Source organism: Podarcis raffonei, chromosome 1 (assembly GCF_027172205.1).
Source record: "Podarcis raffonei isolate rPodRaf1 chromosome 1, rPodRaf1.pri, whole genome shotgun sequence".
NCBI classification, from domain to species: domain Eukaryota; kingdom Metazoa; phylum Chordata; class Lepidosauria; order Squamata; family Lacertidae; genus Podarcis; species Podarcis raffonei.
This window is the reverse complement of record NC_070602.1, coordinates 46,195,295-46,212,824: the sequence shown is the minus strand read 5'-3', so window position 1 is coordinate 46,212,824 and position 17,530 is coordinate 46,195,295. Positions and strand designations below refer to the sequence as shown.

Genomic DNA, 17,530 nt, shown 5'->3' with positions numbered 1-17,530 from the left:
AACTGGAGGGTGCTGCAAAGGTCTGGCCCCAAGGGCTTGGATTCCTAAGTGTTTATCTTCCTTCCCTTAAAGGCGTCACCAAAGCGATGGTAATGAAATGGCACATCCTCGGTTGCGCGCATCAGCCAGAGATCTTCGTGCCTCACCAAAGCAAGCATCGAAGTCAAATATCGAGGAGGAGCTGAAGAAGCTAATAGATCTAGACAGCCCGACACCAGAGTCTCAGAAAAACTTTAAGGTAGGTGTTACAGAATGGTATCATCGCCTTCCTGCAGAGAAGAGGATGTCAAGGCCAGCCAGCGGCTGCTGCAGTTGGTGTGAAAGAGCAGGTTTTCCGCAGTCCTGTGACTGCTGAGCTTATCTCTTTTTATGATTAAGTGTAAACAACTGTGGGAGTCACGGTGCGCAATAAAAGCTACAACTGTCAGTTACCTTTCCCATACATTAACTTGCATTTCCTGTAAATAATTGACCAGTGGGTTCTGAGTGTAATGGCCAGGATGTTAACTTGATTTGGCCACAGAGATTCCCTTAATTTTCTTGAAGGGCTTCTAATTGCTTTCTCAGACTCGGTTCAAAGGTCTAGTCCTGATCTTACATGGCATGGTAGTAGCGTATCTTAAGAATCACTTTCTCCCAACTGCATTCCTATGTGCCTAGAGATTTGCCAAGGTGTGTCTGCTTTTGCACTCCTCAGGGTGGGTTGAGCCACAAGGAATAGAGCATCTTTTGTGTTTTGTGAAACAAAATCTCCAGAGAAGCCTACCAAGTTTATTCTCATTTGGCCTTAATGGAGTTGCCCTTTTCGGCAACCCTTTCCAAACCCGCTGTATTTCTAGAGAATGGATTTATGTGAACTGCTGGTTATTTTTCTTCAATGGCTTTATGTTTATTTGTGTATTTCTGAAAAGTACAAGGTTGAGTAAAACACTAAATCCGAAAGTTTCTGAATATCTGCTAGATTAGAAAATGCTACTGTGGTTCAACACCAGACAGAGTAGGGAAGGAGATGAATGCTTTCTGTTTTAAAGAGCTTTCGTGGTATCTCACATTACAGCATCTTAACAGCATCTCATGGAAACCTTTTACAGCCTGATCTGTGGTCAGATGAATGGTACAGAGCTTCTGACAGGGTGTGAATTTTCTTCATGAATTACAACATTGCCACTGGCCTCCTTTGGTTCTTGGGGAGTTTTAGTTAGGGAAGGTTTCAATGTACTGCATTAGCAGGTGCCACAATTGCACCTCATAGTTCTGCATGCAGCCTTTTATCAGAAGGAGGTATCACTTGCTGAAAAGCTACTAGTGCTAATGGAATGTTTTCTTCCAAAGGCCGCCTTCGTTCAGTTGAGTGGCTCTTCCACTTTTCTGATCAGAGCTCTTGAGTAATGGCATGCTTGGAGTGAGCAGAACTTTTCTGCTGAACCCACGCCTCATTTCGTGAGGGCCAAAATTGCTTCCCAAACTTTAAAACACTTGAAATAAATCCACCCAGAACAATTCCTTAAGGTTTCACCAGAAGTACTAATGACTTAACCATCTTTAAACATCCAATGAATAATCTTGAAGAAAGAGCCTTGATTTCTAAGGCCTCTGTGCTGAAAGCCACTGCTTAACATTTCAAGCTTGTCAGAGACTAAATGGTTTCCACAGCAACCATGCAAAAGAGGGCACTCGCAACTTCTTTCTTTGCTTGTCAAAACCCAAAGAGGCTTATTAAAACTTGTAAGTATGAGGTTCCATATACAGATTATTTTTCAGTGTTGTCTTTGAGGCTGGAGCAAAGGCAAATTGCCACAGGCAAGTATTCCCCCCGCCCAACTGCCTACTGGCATTTTGAGGGGAAAGATGAACAACTTTCTCATGACTCGTCAGACAAGGACTGTTCTCTTTTTGCAAAATTGCTAATCATTTAAATGATTGATTGTCCTAGTAGCTGTTAGTACATGTCTCTTGTGGAACTCCTCATGATCAATGGAGTCTGCTCTCTCTCAAATTATTTTCCTCATTGAGGCGGTAGTCACTAGTTTAAACAAATAACCTGCCAAAATTCATGAATCCTGATACCAGTGTTACTATTACTGCCTATTCTCTTAATTTAAAAAATCCTCTTAGTAGACAAGGGCATTAAGATAGCCCTTCCCTAACTCCTTGAAAGAGTTCATTATGAGCACTTACATTCTCTTTGTTCAAGATTAGCTGTTTTCTGAGGGGACGCTTCTTTCTTTCTTAGCCGCTCTTTTATATAATTTCCTTCACTTTCCTGATGTCAGAAGAAGGGGAGGGGCCGTGCTGCCGAGTCCCTGCAGTGTGACTCCTCTTCTTTTGGCAAAGCACTTCCAGTCCAAGAGAAGAACTTGTGTTGCAACACCCACTCCGCCGTGTCCTAAAATTGCTAAGGGGAGCACTTTTCACAAATGACCAAAAAAAAAAAAAAGGTTTGTGAAGCTCCTTCCCTGCAACTCCCACGTTTGTCTCAGGCACATCTCATTAGGTGGGGATTTTTAAAAATCCAAGTACGCAATGGTCATATCGTTCAGAATCTGCAGTGTAAAGTGAGGTCTGGTCCAGAAAGAGTTTCACCTCTTTGATAAGTTGTTTGTCTACCAAGCTTCTGAGTTACCACCATGCCTGAACAACTATAGAACTTTTGGCAGAAGACATGCAGTAGCAGAGTGGGCTTGCTCTTTCTCTCTCTAAAGATACTCATATGCATTGGTACAGTGGTAGAGTAGCTGCCTTGAGACCCTTGCCTGAAACCCTGGAGACCCACCGCCAGCCATTGAAGACCATACCAAGCTAGATGGACCAATGTTCTTGATTCTATATAAAGCATCTTCCTATGCTTGAGGTCTCTTCTCTGTTCTCCTCCTCTCTTCTCATAAACAAGCCATACAGGAGCAACTCACTTCAGGGATGAGTACTTCTGCCCTGGGGACCAGGTACAGCCCTCCCAGCTAATTTTATGTCCCCCCACCCCAATGGCCCCAGCAATTTTGGCAGCAGTAGAAGGAAATGAGAAAAAGTATGCAGTCACAGCATTGGAGTAGGTAGAGAACTTTTAAACCTCTCTGTGAAGCCCTGAAGGGCATGCAAATTGACCCCTCCCTACCCATCAGATTAATCTTAATGAATGGAGAGGTGGCAATAACTCCCCCAGCAACTAAGGAGGGGAGCTGTGTGTATCTGTCCTGGGTGTGGAAGTGAGAAAGTGTTGGTGGCACGCAGCTCTCAGACAAAAGAAGAAGAAGTAGTTTGCCCTACACTATGGCTTTTATCCACAACAGCTCTTGGATAACTTTTGTACATACAAAAATACAGAATGTAAGGATTCAAAAAATTTCCTACAGGAGAAATAATTAATAAGCTTCTGATTTGGAAGCTAATTCTATTTTGGCACATTGCTATCCCACCCTTCTGGTGCCTACACGCCACTCAATAATTCCTGCTACAACCTCACTATGCAGCGCTTGCATCCAATCAGTGATGATGATTGAGAGATTTGGGACTGGGGAGATTGGGGAGATAAGGGACTAAGGGAGACCTTGATTTTAGCATTGTTTACCATGCAGATGCAAGAGCCATTCCTTCCACATCTTCTCTGTGTAGGAGGAATATTGCTGAATTGATAGATTCTCTTCAGCACTGTCTTGAAAGTTTATTGTATAATAAAATAGAAAATGCAGGAAGTAGAAGAAATGAGAATTGCCTTTTCTGTCTGAGGGGCCTTCTAGATGATTTTTCTTGTGCAGTAAAGGCACAGATGCCACTCATTTATTGTAGTGGATCCACCAAGCAACTTTCACGGGTTAATGATTTCTGTTTCTTGGAGATGTTTACCTAGCACTCTGGCCATAATATTTCATTGTTGAGAAAATCAGCCTCTACAACCCTGCTGCTCTCAGCACCCAACAAACATTGTTTGGTGGAACATGGTTGTGTGAGCACTCAAGTGCAGGAATGTTCAGTGACCCCTTTAAAAAGCAACTAACAGACAGACAGGCTTACCCTCCAACACACATATCGGTCATAAGGAACGTTGTGCTTTCTAAAATGTATTTCATTCTTTGGAGGATAGAACATGTATCTCCTTGAAGTTCAGAAAATGTCAAGCAGCCACCAAGCATGCCTGATCGCTTTTTGTTACGTGAGAGCAGGTTATCATGTTATTAGCACAGGCAGGAGAATATCACTAAGAATATTGCTTTTACAATTCAGGATAGGCCTTTAGTCCTTTTCGGGACATGCTTACTTAAAATTAGTCCAGTGTACATCCAGATATGTTTTTCCACGTTGTAGCTGTGGGTATAAATGCCTTTGGGATGCAGACACATGTAACCTTTGAATCGGTACAGGGTAACTACAATTTTCTGTGCACCCATTCTGAAAGACCTGAAAGGGACGAAATGTTATCCTGGAACTGGTTCTCACTTTTCAAGGGACATTCTAAAATCACCTTATTAATACATGTTGTTGTCATTAATATGACATCTGACTAGGTTATCCAAGTCACTCTGGGTGGCTTCCAACAAATTAAAAAACACCATGCACTTTTGACATGTACTACTGGCACTTATCGCTCCTTTCTCTTCTTCCAGTCTCCGTTCCCCAGCACTCCTACCTCAAGGCGTGCGTTGCAGAGGACTCTGTCAGATGAGAGTATTTACAGCAGTCAAAGGGAACACTTCTTCCCCTCGCGAGCTTCTCTTCTAGACCAAGCCCTGCCAAATGATGTCCTTTTCACCAGCACATATCCTTCTCTTCCCAAGTCATTACCATTAAGAAGGCCGTCGTACACGTTAGGAATGAAATCCTTACATGGTGAGTATGCTTCCAACTTCAGCATTATTGTGAAAGTGCCGTGCGTTGATTCAGCCAGCAGCCTGCTCTGTCCTGAGAACTCGGAATAAGCGAGCCTCTTTCACACCAACCATGCTTTTGTGCTTAGAGATGGGTTCAAAGGTATGTTCCTGCCTTATGTAAGCTTGAAACGTGAATATTGCAATGTATTCTGCTTGGTGCTGCCCTTGATGGTTCAAAAGCTACAACTGATATAGAATATAAGACCTGCTTTTGAAGAGGGTGGTCATTACTGGCCTTTTATGCCAGTGCCTCCAGCATCTGCTTGACTCTTCATTGGCTCTGGAGCATAATTTAAGGTGATTGTTTTGGCCTATAAAGCTCTATATGGCTTTATCTTAGACATATCTTAGAAACTTAGACCTATCTTAGACATATCGTAGAAACTCTTCCAAGAACAATCTTTAAAATCTGTGGTATGTTCCTGTTTCACCATACCACCGATATGCCAAGTCAGAGCAGCAATGGCACAAAGAATGGCATTCTCAGTGGCTGGACCTATTAGTCTAATCTGGCCTACAATGCTCAGTTACCTTCCTTTTCACATTTGAATAACCTCCATGTGGATCTGAAGCTGTGGAAATTCAAGAAGAAAATTGTTTCTTTAGAATATTCTCTCAGCTGAATTTCAGTGTTGTTAGCTTTTCCTGATTTCTGCTTTTAATTGTGTGTTTGTCTATGTTCTTTGTTGCTTCAGGAGAGTTCTCTGCCTCTGACAGCTCCCTCACAGATATCCAGGATCAGAGAAGGCAGCCCATGCCAGATCCTGGTCTCATGCCTCTGCCCGATTCTGCTTCTGACCTAGACTGGTCAAACTTGGTAGATGCTGCCAAAGCCTTTGAGGGTAGGTCTTGGCAGGCTACTGCTTCAAAAGCTCTTACACCTGCTTTACAAATTTGTTTTAATTTGCCATGTCTTGCATAGGTTTTCCAGCTCTGAAACCCAAGTTTCCTCTTCAGTTGCAATGACAATCTTATGTCACTTAGCACTATTCCAGTGCAGTTTCTTTTTGCATTTTTGGTGTGCTTCCCATTTTAATATTGTATCTGAAATGCAATAGGTGCTTTGCTGTCAATCAGTGTTTTCAGTTTATCCTTATTTTGATTTGCAAATATCAAGGCTTAAATGTGCAGCCTTTTGCCACAGGGCCAGAAAGACTTTTAAAAAGGAATGTGGACCATTTAGTGATAGAACTAGCATTTTCAGCAGAAAAGGCTCCCAGAGCACCTTATGCATGATCAATTAAAACAGGATTCTTCCTTTAAGGAGGCTTGCAGTCTAGAATACATGACATAAAAAGCAATAAATGAGGAGGAAAGAGGAAAACAAAATCAGACACCACTTCATAAAGTCATTTCTGTAATGATTATCTGAAATGGAAACATTATCAGGAGAGGATTCCAGTTCTTGACTTTCTTTTCCTTGTCTTCCTGTTTTGTTTTCATGTGAAAGAAGACTGCTTTCTTCTGCTGCAAAAGAAAAAAATAATTATTTTGTGGCATGTGTTTGTGTGTCTCTCTCCAGTCCAGCGAGCCTCATTTTTTGCCACTAGTGATGAAAACCACAGACCTGTCAGTGTTGCTTCCAACAGTGATCAAACCGAAGACCAGCTTCCTGCTCAGATGAAGCCTTACACTGGGTATGTAAAATGTTAAATGATGCTTGGCAGTTTATTCTAGGGAAGGAGTGAGGAATCTGTGACCATCCAGATGTTCTTTGACTCCAGCTTTCATCAGCCCCAGCCAGCTTAGCCAACGACCAAGGATCATGGGTGTTGTGTGTAGGCAGTCCATCAACATCTGGAGGGTCACAGGTTCCCCATCCCTGATAGAGAGGATGAGTTCAAGCATTTCAAATAATCATTGTCTGGTTGATGGAGAAGATGACATGTGTAATATTATCATACAATAGCTATGGCAAGTAGCATGCATTGCTTTAAAACTCTAGAACAGGTCCACCTTTGAGAGAGTCTGCCTATGTTTTTAGATCAGTCTTTCCAGAAGGGGTATTGGAAACACGCAGTTGCTGTCATAGGATGCCAAACCAACCCAAAAGTCTATACAGCTGTTCCAAAACGTGTTGCTAAGGCTTCCCACAGACATAAACCCAGCCAGATGGGCGGGGTATAAATGATAAATTATTATTATTATTATTATTACAGGTGGACCCTGGTTAGCACTAACCTTGATTTGGTGCCTTAACCTGGTTAACAAGATGCAATAGGTTCAGAGCAAAGGAAATAACTGTTCCACACAGTGCATAATTAACCTGGCAAATTCACTGCTGCAGAATGTTGTGATGTCAACTAGCTTAGATGTCTTTTAAAGAAGGAGAAATGTAGTGCTTGGTATCTGAATGGATCCTTCCTGGTCAGAACCATGAAAAAAGAAAGGGGCATATGCTTTTATTGGGGAAGGGCTAGGGAGTGGGTGGGTTGATATGCCTATGAAAACCAGCTCCTGAAGACAAACACTTGCGGAGGATGCCCTCCTCCATGGCTTCCAAGAAGTGCCTGATTGGCTGGAATTGGAAATGAAATGTTGGCTTCGATTGACACTTGATCTGTTTCAACAGGGGCCTTGTGTTCTTACTGATTAACATCCTTTACTTACCATGGGTTATATATGCAGATGTAACACTGATTTGTGATTAAGGAAAGCAAACCACTGGTTCTGTCTGCATAAGACAGAGAATGGGGGACTTGGTGCCCTTCAGACATTATTGGAATCCACCTCCCATCATCCCACCATTAGCCACTGGAGCTGATGTGAGTTGGAGTCCAAAGCATTGGGGGGGGGTTGGCCCTGGCATAAGGCCACAGAGAAAGTAAACAACTCTGTGTCTGTCTCCTCCTTCCTGCAGTAAAGAATCTCCTCCTTCTCTTGCTTCTAAAGTGAACCAGCTGGAAAGTATGCTGAGAATGTTGCAGGAGGATTTAAAGAAGGTAAATATTTTGACTTAAAGAACTTCTGAGTTATTTCTGTTTAAATGCTAGTCCATGCTAACAGCTCTATGAGCCCTGATCTCGTGCTGTATTTCAAAACAGAGTTGTTAAGAAGCCCTGGAACTAAAACATAAATAGGAGATGAAATCAGAAGGTGTACTTTCTTACAGCCAAACCAAGTGCAAAACCCTTCACTTGAAGTGTCACTGGTGCTTTTTGTTTGTCAGGAGTGCAAAAAGAGAACTTGACCCTTTATTCCCCCACCACAACACCCCAAATAAAATCCGCCTTCCACAGCAGCTGTTAGTCTCAGAAGACAAGTGTCTGTGGGCGCTTTCCTCCTGTAACTAATAGCCACCAAACCAGAGGTGACAGTGGTGGTTTTCATTGAGAGCATGGCAGGAAAAGATAGATTTAAGCCCACATACTGTAATTCTAATGAGAATGGAGAGACCTGTGGCAGTTAAGAATAATTGTATTAATAGAATAGTATAGTGATAATTTGAAAACCCAAGCACTTCTGATGAAGTGTGTGGTTTGGTGTCATATCTTGTTTGAAACACGGAATAACATTGAGTCCTACTGATGGCGGATGAAGAGGAGATCTCGCTTTGCATCGGCCAGTGGTCCATTTCCTGTTTGGCAGAGAGAGGAAGCTTTGGATTTACAAGGGAAAACTCAACAGAATTGATGGCACAAGGATCTAGGGAGAGGGAAAGGAATGTCATCGCAAACACCAGAAAACGTGGAATGCCACAACATCTCAAAACACTGTACAGTGGTACCTCAGGTTAAGTACTTAATTCGTTCCGGAGGTCTGTACTTAACCTGAAACTGTTCTTAACCTGAAGCAGCACTTTAGCTAATGGGGCCTCCTGTTGCCGCCACGCCGCCGGAGCATGATTTCTGTTCGCATCTTGAAGCAAAGTTCTTAACCTGAAGCACTATTTCTGGGTTTTTATATTTTGCTGGAAGCTGCCCAGAGTGGTTGGGGAAACCCAGCCAGATGGGCAGAGTAGAAATAATAAAATAAGTAGTAGTTGTAGTAGTAGTAAATTAGAAGGCGGGAAGCCTGGGGAGGTTGGAGAGAACACCTTTTTGATGAAGGTCTGGCCTGGTGATCACTATAGGGTAGGGCTTGTCACATAGAATCCCATCTGAGATGCTTTTGCTCATTCTTCCCAGGAAAAAGAAGACAAAGCCAATCTTCAGGCCGAAGTCCAGCATTTGCGAGAAGACAATTTACGATTACAAGAGGAATCCCAGAACGCCTCTGAGAAACTGAAGAAATTCACGGAATGGGTTTTCAACACAATTGATATGAGCTAAGAACAGCACACATTGAAACAAACACATTGGCAAAAAAAGTGAAATCACCTCTGTAGTGGGACTTTGCTTTAATACCACACTAATCATGACCTTTGAAAGTCCAGACAGAGCACTTTTACATCTTTCATACTCTGATTACCCTTTTTTTGCATCTCTGCAAGCACCCAGAACTATTGCAGATCAACAATCATTGTCTGCCTTTTGTAGGAAAAAAATAAAAGCAACAAAAAAAGTAATTTTAAAGAAAATAAAAGTTTAACTGCTAAAATGTGAATGTATTTATTTTTTTGCACATTCTCCTTACCTATCCTGTACAAAATGACTTGGGAGAGTGGACCAGAATAACTTGTCCATCTGCCTCTATTTATTTCTATTCACTCCTTTGTATCAGTTTCAGATTAATCTGCTTTATTCTTGCTGCTTTGGCAAATATTACAACTTCTAGAAAACTAGAAAGATGTTTGTTTTGCTGCTTCCTTTCTATTGTTTCTGATGTATTCCACAAGCCAGAGGATGTGAGCTATGTTTTGGGTGTCACCTCAATGATTTGTGCTTGACCATCCTTAGTGCTATCTCCACATACCTTGTATAGAGCCATTTCCCCTAGAGTGTGCACGTGTACAAGTGTGTACAGTGTAGCCAGTGGAGACTTGAGCCATGGCTATGGCAAGTTACCCAATTCCATTTCTGCACATCTCTTTGAATCGGTGGTTGTTGCGCCTTTGTTTTCCAGTGGAAGTGCATGGGCTTCCAGCTACCTAAGGGACAGAAAGGCAGTACAAATTTGATATGCTGAACAGATATCCTTTCTCAGGCTCCTTGAGTGAAGAGAATACTCACTCCTTTTGTAAGAACTGCCTTCTGTGTCTTCCTACCTAGGGACCTTTCTCTTACCAATCCCTTCCTGATAGCATTGCATATTTTACATTTCTTTAATACAGATAGCCCACTCCTGTTGATCTGGAGATTGTGTAATTATGTCCAGTGTGGATTCTAGGTTTGGGGAGCTCTTTGGGCCAGACACTCTTCATCCATGGGTCTCCTCCTCTTCTCCACTCAATGCCTTTCTCTCTCCCTCTGGGCCCAATCTGCACAACTGCCTAGTGGGAAGTAGAGGTTGCTACCCTGCTTCCTCCTTTTTCTCTTTTGCTTGCAAACAGTCAGCAACAGCAAGGAGGAAAAGGGCCAGGAAGCAGTGGTCTGTGGGCCTTGACAGGGCCTACTCCTGAGAAAGGAAATGAGCCAAAGCTCTTTCGCCATGCCCCACCCTAGCAGTGTGACACTTAGCACCCTTATGCAGCACCCCTGAAGTTTGCCTTGGAAAGGAGAACCAGACAATACCGACCCCCAGTTTCCATCGGTGGCCTTTTGACAGATAACGTGCTGTACTGTTAAGACTGCACACAACACCATGTGTGCCTGAATGCTGTTGACCTCAATGGATTTTCATTTTAATAGCTTGCATATTGAGACTTTAATAGGACACACCAGTGTCGCTGCCCATGTGTTACTTCTTAGCACTCGTACATATCCAAAATAAGGCGAAGCTGTGAAGCAACCGTTGCGAGTTGCGCTCCATGCAGCAGGCGTCTGTCATATAAGTAAATTTTTAATAACTTTGTCATCATTGCCCTAAGTGAAAAGACAATGGGATGGCTCCTTTATTAACATGATCGAAGTCTTCCCTTGATTTTTAGAATCGGGAGAAGGAAGAATCCTTACTCTTGAATCTTTGGCACGTGACTTTTCCATTAGAACTGCCATAAAACGTCGCATCGGCAAGGAATGAAGTCTTAGCATTGGGGGAAGAAACCGGTGTGCCCTGCAGCCTGCCTAAGCTTTGTTTCAAGTGGCATGTGGTAAATCTCATTTGTGACCTTCTCTGCATGCAGCCGTGATACTCTTTCCTACGCACTGTTGCACCTAACGGCAGCAGCCCATGCCTGTCCATTTCATCAACCTTCCTCTCCTTCCCTGTGTTCTAGGCCTCATTCATCACTGGGAGTGTTCTTTACCTTCCATTGAGTCTTCCTGGCCTTCTTTGATACGCATTTTCATAACTCTTAATTAACTGTACAAACCCACATGGTTCGTTCTGACCTACAGCTTCATTTGATGAAAATCCCCTCGGGGTGTTTTTCCCCCCTGATAACATTTGGCCATGTGAGAGGATTGGTTTGAGAGTATTTCTGGAGTGCTTTCGCAGAAAGATAGAATGTCTTAGGGTGTTGTTGTTGTTTTTCATCTTCAATAATTTGTATGAAGGAGATCTATATAATGCCTGATGTAATTTGTAAATGGGAAATATTGCTAACATCTCTCAGCATCCTGACTTATTTTTCTTTCTCTTTAGTTTTTATTTTATTTTAAACAGTGGGACTTGGGGCAGACTATTTATTAGAGTTTTGCAACAGAGTTCTTGTATGAAGCCTCTAAAAGGCTACTTGTAAAAAAAAATAATCTGACAATAAAATTCATTTTAAAGGCTCTTCTATATACGATATCCTGTTTATTTTCATTCTTTGAGCTTTCCTTACGTAATGATTCCCCACCACATCACCTGCCTAAGAATCCACAAAGACAATGATTAAAAACTTTTAAAAAAATATATATACACAATTCTTTTTTACACATACCATTCCATATCCTTTGTAGTTTCCCTTCTTGCATTTTAGCACACTCCTATCTTTCTTGTAGTAGAAACAAATCCATTAATCGTGGTTTTGCTTTAATTTCCCCTTATACTAGCACTTATAGCATTAAAAGGAAGGCTCATGCTGGTTGCTGTGCAGGATGGTCCCGGCTACTTTTTTCTGATGCTTTACTTCCTTATAGCAGAGTGCTCATCTGGAGCCAAACTAGATGGGACATTTGTCAATGTAGTGTGCTGGCCAACCATCCCTGAACACTAAAATGTGTGGAAATGCTAAAAAGAGAGCTAGTTCAGAGTGGGAGAGCAGAGCAATCGACCCTAGGGAGCAAGATTCAATTCCCTTCCCCACTTCTCCAAAATGAACTGGGAAGCTCTTGCGGAGCTATGAGGCTTTGTTTTATGTGTATGTATTGCACCACTTCAGTTGCAACTCCAAACACTCTCTTATAGGGAGCAGGACTGCACTTTAACTTGGGCTTACTTCTCAGAAGACATAGATCCGGCTGACACAATAACTTCTACTGTAGAGACCCGAGCTGCAGTCTTAAAAGTACTTATTCAAGAGTTAGGTTCTTTGAACACAATGTGACTGACTTCTGAGTAAACATACCTGTGTGCTGTAAAGGCACTGAAGGAGACGTTCTTGATTTTGATTATACTGATCACGGTTTTATATGGGCATGCGGCATCTGGGTGTTTTGTGAAATAGGTGTTTTGGTTTATTGGCATTCTTGGCAATGAAGAATATTAAATCTCATTGTTTGAACTTACACTGTGTTGATGATATTCAGATGTTCCTGTATTAGCTTGTGCCTTTGTTTACTTGCACATTTCTTGAAATGAGTAATTTCCCTTTAATACAAGTCCCTTTATTACTCGTAAAGGAAGCATATTTTAAGTGTACCATGAAATGTTCCTTTCACCTTTTATTTATTTATCAAATCACCATTCCTATGTCAAACGGATGTTGGCTGCAAGTAGCAGCCTTTCTATTTTGGTTGATTTACTATTTAATGCAGGGGGTGACCTTTCATTCTCCAGATGCTGTTGGACTCCACATCCCATCATCCCAAGCTAATATGGCCAATTATTGAGATGATTATAAGCCAGCAACATCCCTTTCCCTGATCTAACTCACGGATTAGCAATGCATTCGCTAGGCAAGGTTTTTTTTTTTTTTTTAAACCCCACTAGTACATCCGTTCCATACCAGAATACAGTGGTACCTCGGGTTAAGAACTTAATTTGTTCTGGAGGTCCGTTCTTAACCTGAAACTGTTCTTAACCTGAGGTACCACTTTAGCTAATGGGGCCTCCCGCTGCCGCCGCGCCTCTGGAGCACAATTTCTGTTCTCATCCTGAAGCAAAGTTCTTAACCAGAGGTACTATTTTTGGGTTAGCAGAGTCTGTAACTTGAAGCGTCTGTAACCTGAAGTGTCTGTAACCCGAGGTACCACTGTAGGAAATAAATGTTTGGACAAGGGCAGCAGTTACAGAGACATAAATAACAAAACGTGAGTTCATATTCTGTATTTAGAACAATTCATAGCATTTGTCCTTAGGAACTCCTGGCAAATCATCACTGATATCAATGTAGCAGAAAGATAATACCTATGAGAGAGACCAAGAACCATGATTGACCTGTTGAGGATCTATTGTCTTCTGCTGAGTCTGCCTGCAGTTGATTCAGGGTTGGTGCTGTAGGTGCTCTCATCTTCACACCAACAGAGAGAGGCTTGGGGAGATTTTTTTGCCTCTTGCTGAATGTGGCAAGGCACCCCTCAAGAAGATGTCTTCAGCATCTCAACATAAGGCAGCCCATGTGAGCTGTTCACCCCTGAGGAGAAATATATGTGCACTCCTTCTGGGTCTTCGGCTGCCATAGCACCCTCCTCCACCCCAGCAGTTTCTGTCAAAGTTGTATGACAGTAGAACAGACTCCCTTAGAGAGCAGTGGCTCTGCAGTGTTGGAGCTCTTTGAACAGAGGCTGGATGACCACCTGTCTCTCCCATTCTCTGACTTTTAGGGAATTGAAGCACTCTTATTCCCGGTTCATTGAAAGCTGTGAAAACCAATTTCTCACAAGTCATTTATTGTTAACTAAGGGGTTTTTTAGGGAAAGAATTTCACTGATCAATGCAAAAATAAGCATTGAAAAAAACAGTTGCTGAAGTTTCTGTGCAGCCAGCATAAAAGCAAGCACCTCCTCGTGACATGTGAGCTCTCTGAGCAGAATGCCAGCTGCTGCTGCTGCTGCTGTGCTCCTTGGCTCTTGTGTTGCCATGCCGCTGCCTCTATAGATGCCTTTCAGGAAAATCTGCATTCTTCCCAGTTCTGCTGCACATTTCATTATATACCTCTGGATCTAGGCCAACATCTGTGAGACACGTTGAGCAGATGGTGCTCCGAATAATTAAAGCAGATTCCTTGCCTCATCGATTTTTTCAGTACTCCAGGAAACCTATCCATCATCTCGGGCTGATACCTCCTGAAGGTGCAACTTCTTATGCAGTGCCTTACTAGCAGGCTGGAAGCAGATCCTAGTAAACAGCTGACAGAAAAGCATAAGCCTCTTGCCTCAGGGGCAATGAGGGAAGGGGATTCTCCTTGCACTTGCAGGTTGTTCTTTTAATTAAATCCCTCGCCCTCTGCTTCTAAAATACTGCTCTTTCCCATTTCTGCCAAATAAACCAACAACTAGATAAATGAACGGATACAGTGGCTAAGGGTGAGCTGTAAATTAGAAAATGCCAGTTTCTGTGTGACCTCTCTCTCTTGTGACTGGAGAGAAGGCTGCCTTTGGTTTTGGAGCAACTTCCAGGATAGCCTCCTAGAAGACTTATCCCAGTGGCATAGCATAGACTGCCGGCATCCGGGTCAAGGCAAGTATCTTCCGCACTGCCCACCAATAGGCTGGAGAGAAGGAGAAATATCATGGTGACCTACATGAGTGGCAGCTGCCGTGTGAATGCTGAACATGGCAGAGAGCAGGTATCTTTCTAAAGCCCATGCAGAGGGCACCCGGCACCCTAGCAACTGGACTGCCCAAATCCGCTCAGTCCGCCCATGCAAACATTGGGAGATTTTCCATGTGAGGAGGAGAGCGCTCTCTTTAAATTTTTGTTACTACTTTATTTTCTTTTTGAAAAAGTAAAAAAAAGCCTCTTCCTTTTGCCCCCGCCTCTCCTGCTCCACTGTCTCCCAGGACCAAAAGAGGGTTGAAGAGGGAGGAGCAGAAGGTGAAACACAGGTGGAGTCTGCACCTGCTTGTGCGCAGCTTGGATAGGGGAGATACGTAGGCCAAGGTTGGGGGTATCTGCCTCATCAGATGCACTCTCAGAAGTAGCTGAGACACATAGGACTGATGGACATACCTTTCCCTAACTTGTAAGTGTGCTTTTGACAATGAAGAGTTGATTCCTCCCTCTGGACATTCCTTGCCTGACAGTGCTGTGGCCATGCTGGCTGGTGCAGATGGGCGCTGGAGGGCCAAGGGTTCCCCATCCCTGGCTTAAGGAGCATGTGCTCTGTCACACACAGCATGTACTGGGTTCAATCCCTGGCACTGTGACTGGAAATACAGTGGTACCTCGGGTTAAGAACTTAATTCGTTCCAGAGGTCCATTCTTAGCCTGAAACTGTTCTTAACCTGAGGTACCACTTTAGCTAATGGGGCCTCCCGCTGCTGCCGCCATGCGATTTCTGTTCTCATCCTGAAGCAAAGTTCTTAACCCGAGGTACTACTTCCGGGTTAGCAGAGTCTGTAACCTGAAGCATCTGTAACCTGAGGTACCACTGTACCTTTTCCTGAAACCCAAGAGAGCCACTTCTTGGTCAAAGAAGACAATACTGGTCTACGTGGCAAGTAGCCTGACTTGGTACGAGGCATCTTCTTACATTTTTTAATTTGATGCATCACTATACACAGGTATGTATTTATTTGTAATAATGCTGACATTGCAGGGCAGGAATGGAAGGCAGGCTCCGCTTGAGCATAAAAATAGTGGTGCTGCTATTGCCTGCCAAATGTTTGTGCAGATTTGCTTGTCTTGTACTTCTGCTCTCCAATTTTCTTGAATGAGAGAAATAATTGCCGCTGACCAAGCTCTAATTAAAAGAGAATGGACACTCAGGCAAATCCTGCAGCTCTCCCCCAAGACATTGTGGGTATAATAAGGTCTTGCCCATCATTTAAAAAGGTAAAGGGACCCCTGACAATTAAGTCCAGTTGCAAACGACTCTGGGGTTGCGGTGCTCATCTCGCTTTACAGGCCGAGGGAGCTGGTGTTTGTCCACAGACAGTTTTTCCAGGTCATGTGGCCAGCATGACTAAGCTGCTTCTGGCGAAACCAGAGCAGTGGACATTAGTGCCTGATAAACCTCTGAGCCCTTTTCAAGGAATTAGTTGTAGGGCATGGCAATAGGGCAAGGCTTTCTCCGTTGCACATCTTCTGTTCACAAACCTGGTTTTAAGTATCACAGGGCCTCTGCCTGCCTCCTTCTCCCTCCTGGCTCAGATTTCCATCTGCCCCATTCCCAGGTCTGAAGCCAGAGTGAAATTGGGATCAGATAATGAGTATCATCCAGGACTGCCTGGTACTAAGCAGCCAGGAACACCTAGTTTTAAAAATATCAAAGGTTAGATATTAATAATTTACTTCTGATCTTCCTAGGCTACTATAGGCAGTTCAAATTATTTTTAAAAATCTTACATTTTTTAAAAAAAAACCATTAAAAACATACAATTGAAATCACAATAAAATAGAGAGTTTAAATACGTCTATAACATTCAATAAACACCAAGAGGGAGCCTCAGCAACAACCCTTTCAGTTTAAAGCTGAATAAAATAAGAGCCTGGACTGAAGGAGCTACAGCTGTATATCTCATAGGATAGGAGCCACCATAAGGAGGTCCCATCGCTGGTGCCCGCCAGCCTAACTGACCTTAAAAGTAGTTATGTGAAGTGATTCTCCAAATAACCTGCAACTAAACCAGCACTTTGAACTTAAAAATGGAAAGCGTAATGCTGGTGGTCAACAAAAGAGGTTTAAAAGACTTCCAGTCAGCGCCAGCGCTTAATGGCGGATTTCCCTCTGAGCTCCAGAGGGAGTCTGCTCTGCAGGTTCGGGTCCTGCCGTTACGGCGAAACGGGGACCCCCAAAAATCACAGATGGCGAAGCCTGTGAACAAGGAGACTCGGCGGGCACCTATTGCGCCCCCAAACCTGTGAAGAGCCTTTTTAAAGGCTTCAGAGCAGCAGCGGGTGAGTGGCGCGGTGCTGAGAGTTACCCAGCCTGTGAAGTGAAGCCGCATCACCATTAGCGGAGAGCGCTGATTTCTTCCGAAGAATTGGACTTAAGAAAAGTAACTACCCGTGAGTAGGATTAATGATTAAAGGACTAAATTGAAGCTAAATTTTCAGGAAATTCGGTACCGAGACGGGAAAGGCATAAAGAGGAAGTCTGCCTTTCCGTTCTGCAGACAGATTAAAGCAAAGAGACTGTTAAGCTGTAACTGTCAGAGAATCTACTTTTGGACAAGAACAAATCCACCGTTAAAAAATAGCCCTCCTCCCGTAGGCAGGAGCGGAGGGGAGGAAATTGTATTTTATATGCCTGCATGAAAGAAGGGAATTGGAATTTTACTGCTGTTTTAACACCCTGGGGACGGACTGCCTTGACAGGGAAGCTGGCTGTAGGCTGTCTGCACGTTAAGGTAAAGAAGTAACATTTGAGCAAACTT

General features: G+C 43.2%; 1 protein-coding gene across 8 annotated transcripts in view; it reads left to right on the top strand.

The window, feature by feature from the left end:
• SIPA1L1 (signal induced proliferation associated 1 like 1) overlaps nt 1-11,627 on the top strand; it is a 145,031-nt gene extending 133,404 nt beyond the window's left edge. For 7 of the 8 annotated variants that reach the window (XM_053384504.1, XM_053384539.1, XM_053384524.1 and 4 more), the window contains 6 exons: nt 73-238; nt 4,599-4,821; nt 5,558-5,704; nt 6,385-6,499; nt 7,723-7,804; nt 8,990-11,627. In XM_053384504.1, coding sequence (XP_053240479.1) covers nt 73-238; nt 4,599-4,821; nt 5,558-5,704; nt 6,385-6,499; nt 7,723-7,804; nt 8,990-9,133 — 877 coding nt within the window. In that variant the 3' untranslated portion in view covers nt 9,134-11,627. The remainder of the gene's footprint in view (nt 1-72; nt 239-4,598; nt 4,822-5,557; nt 5,705-6,384; nt 6,500-7,722; nt 7,805-8,989) is intronic. The other variant, XM_053384533.1, reaches the window with a different exon arrangement.
• Nucleotides 11,628-17,530: the final 5,903 nt, after the last annotated feature.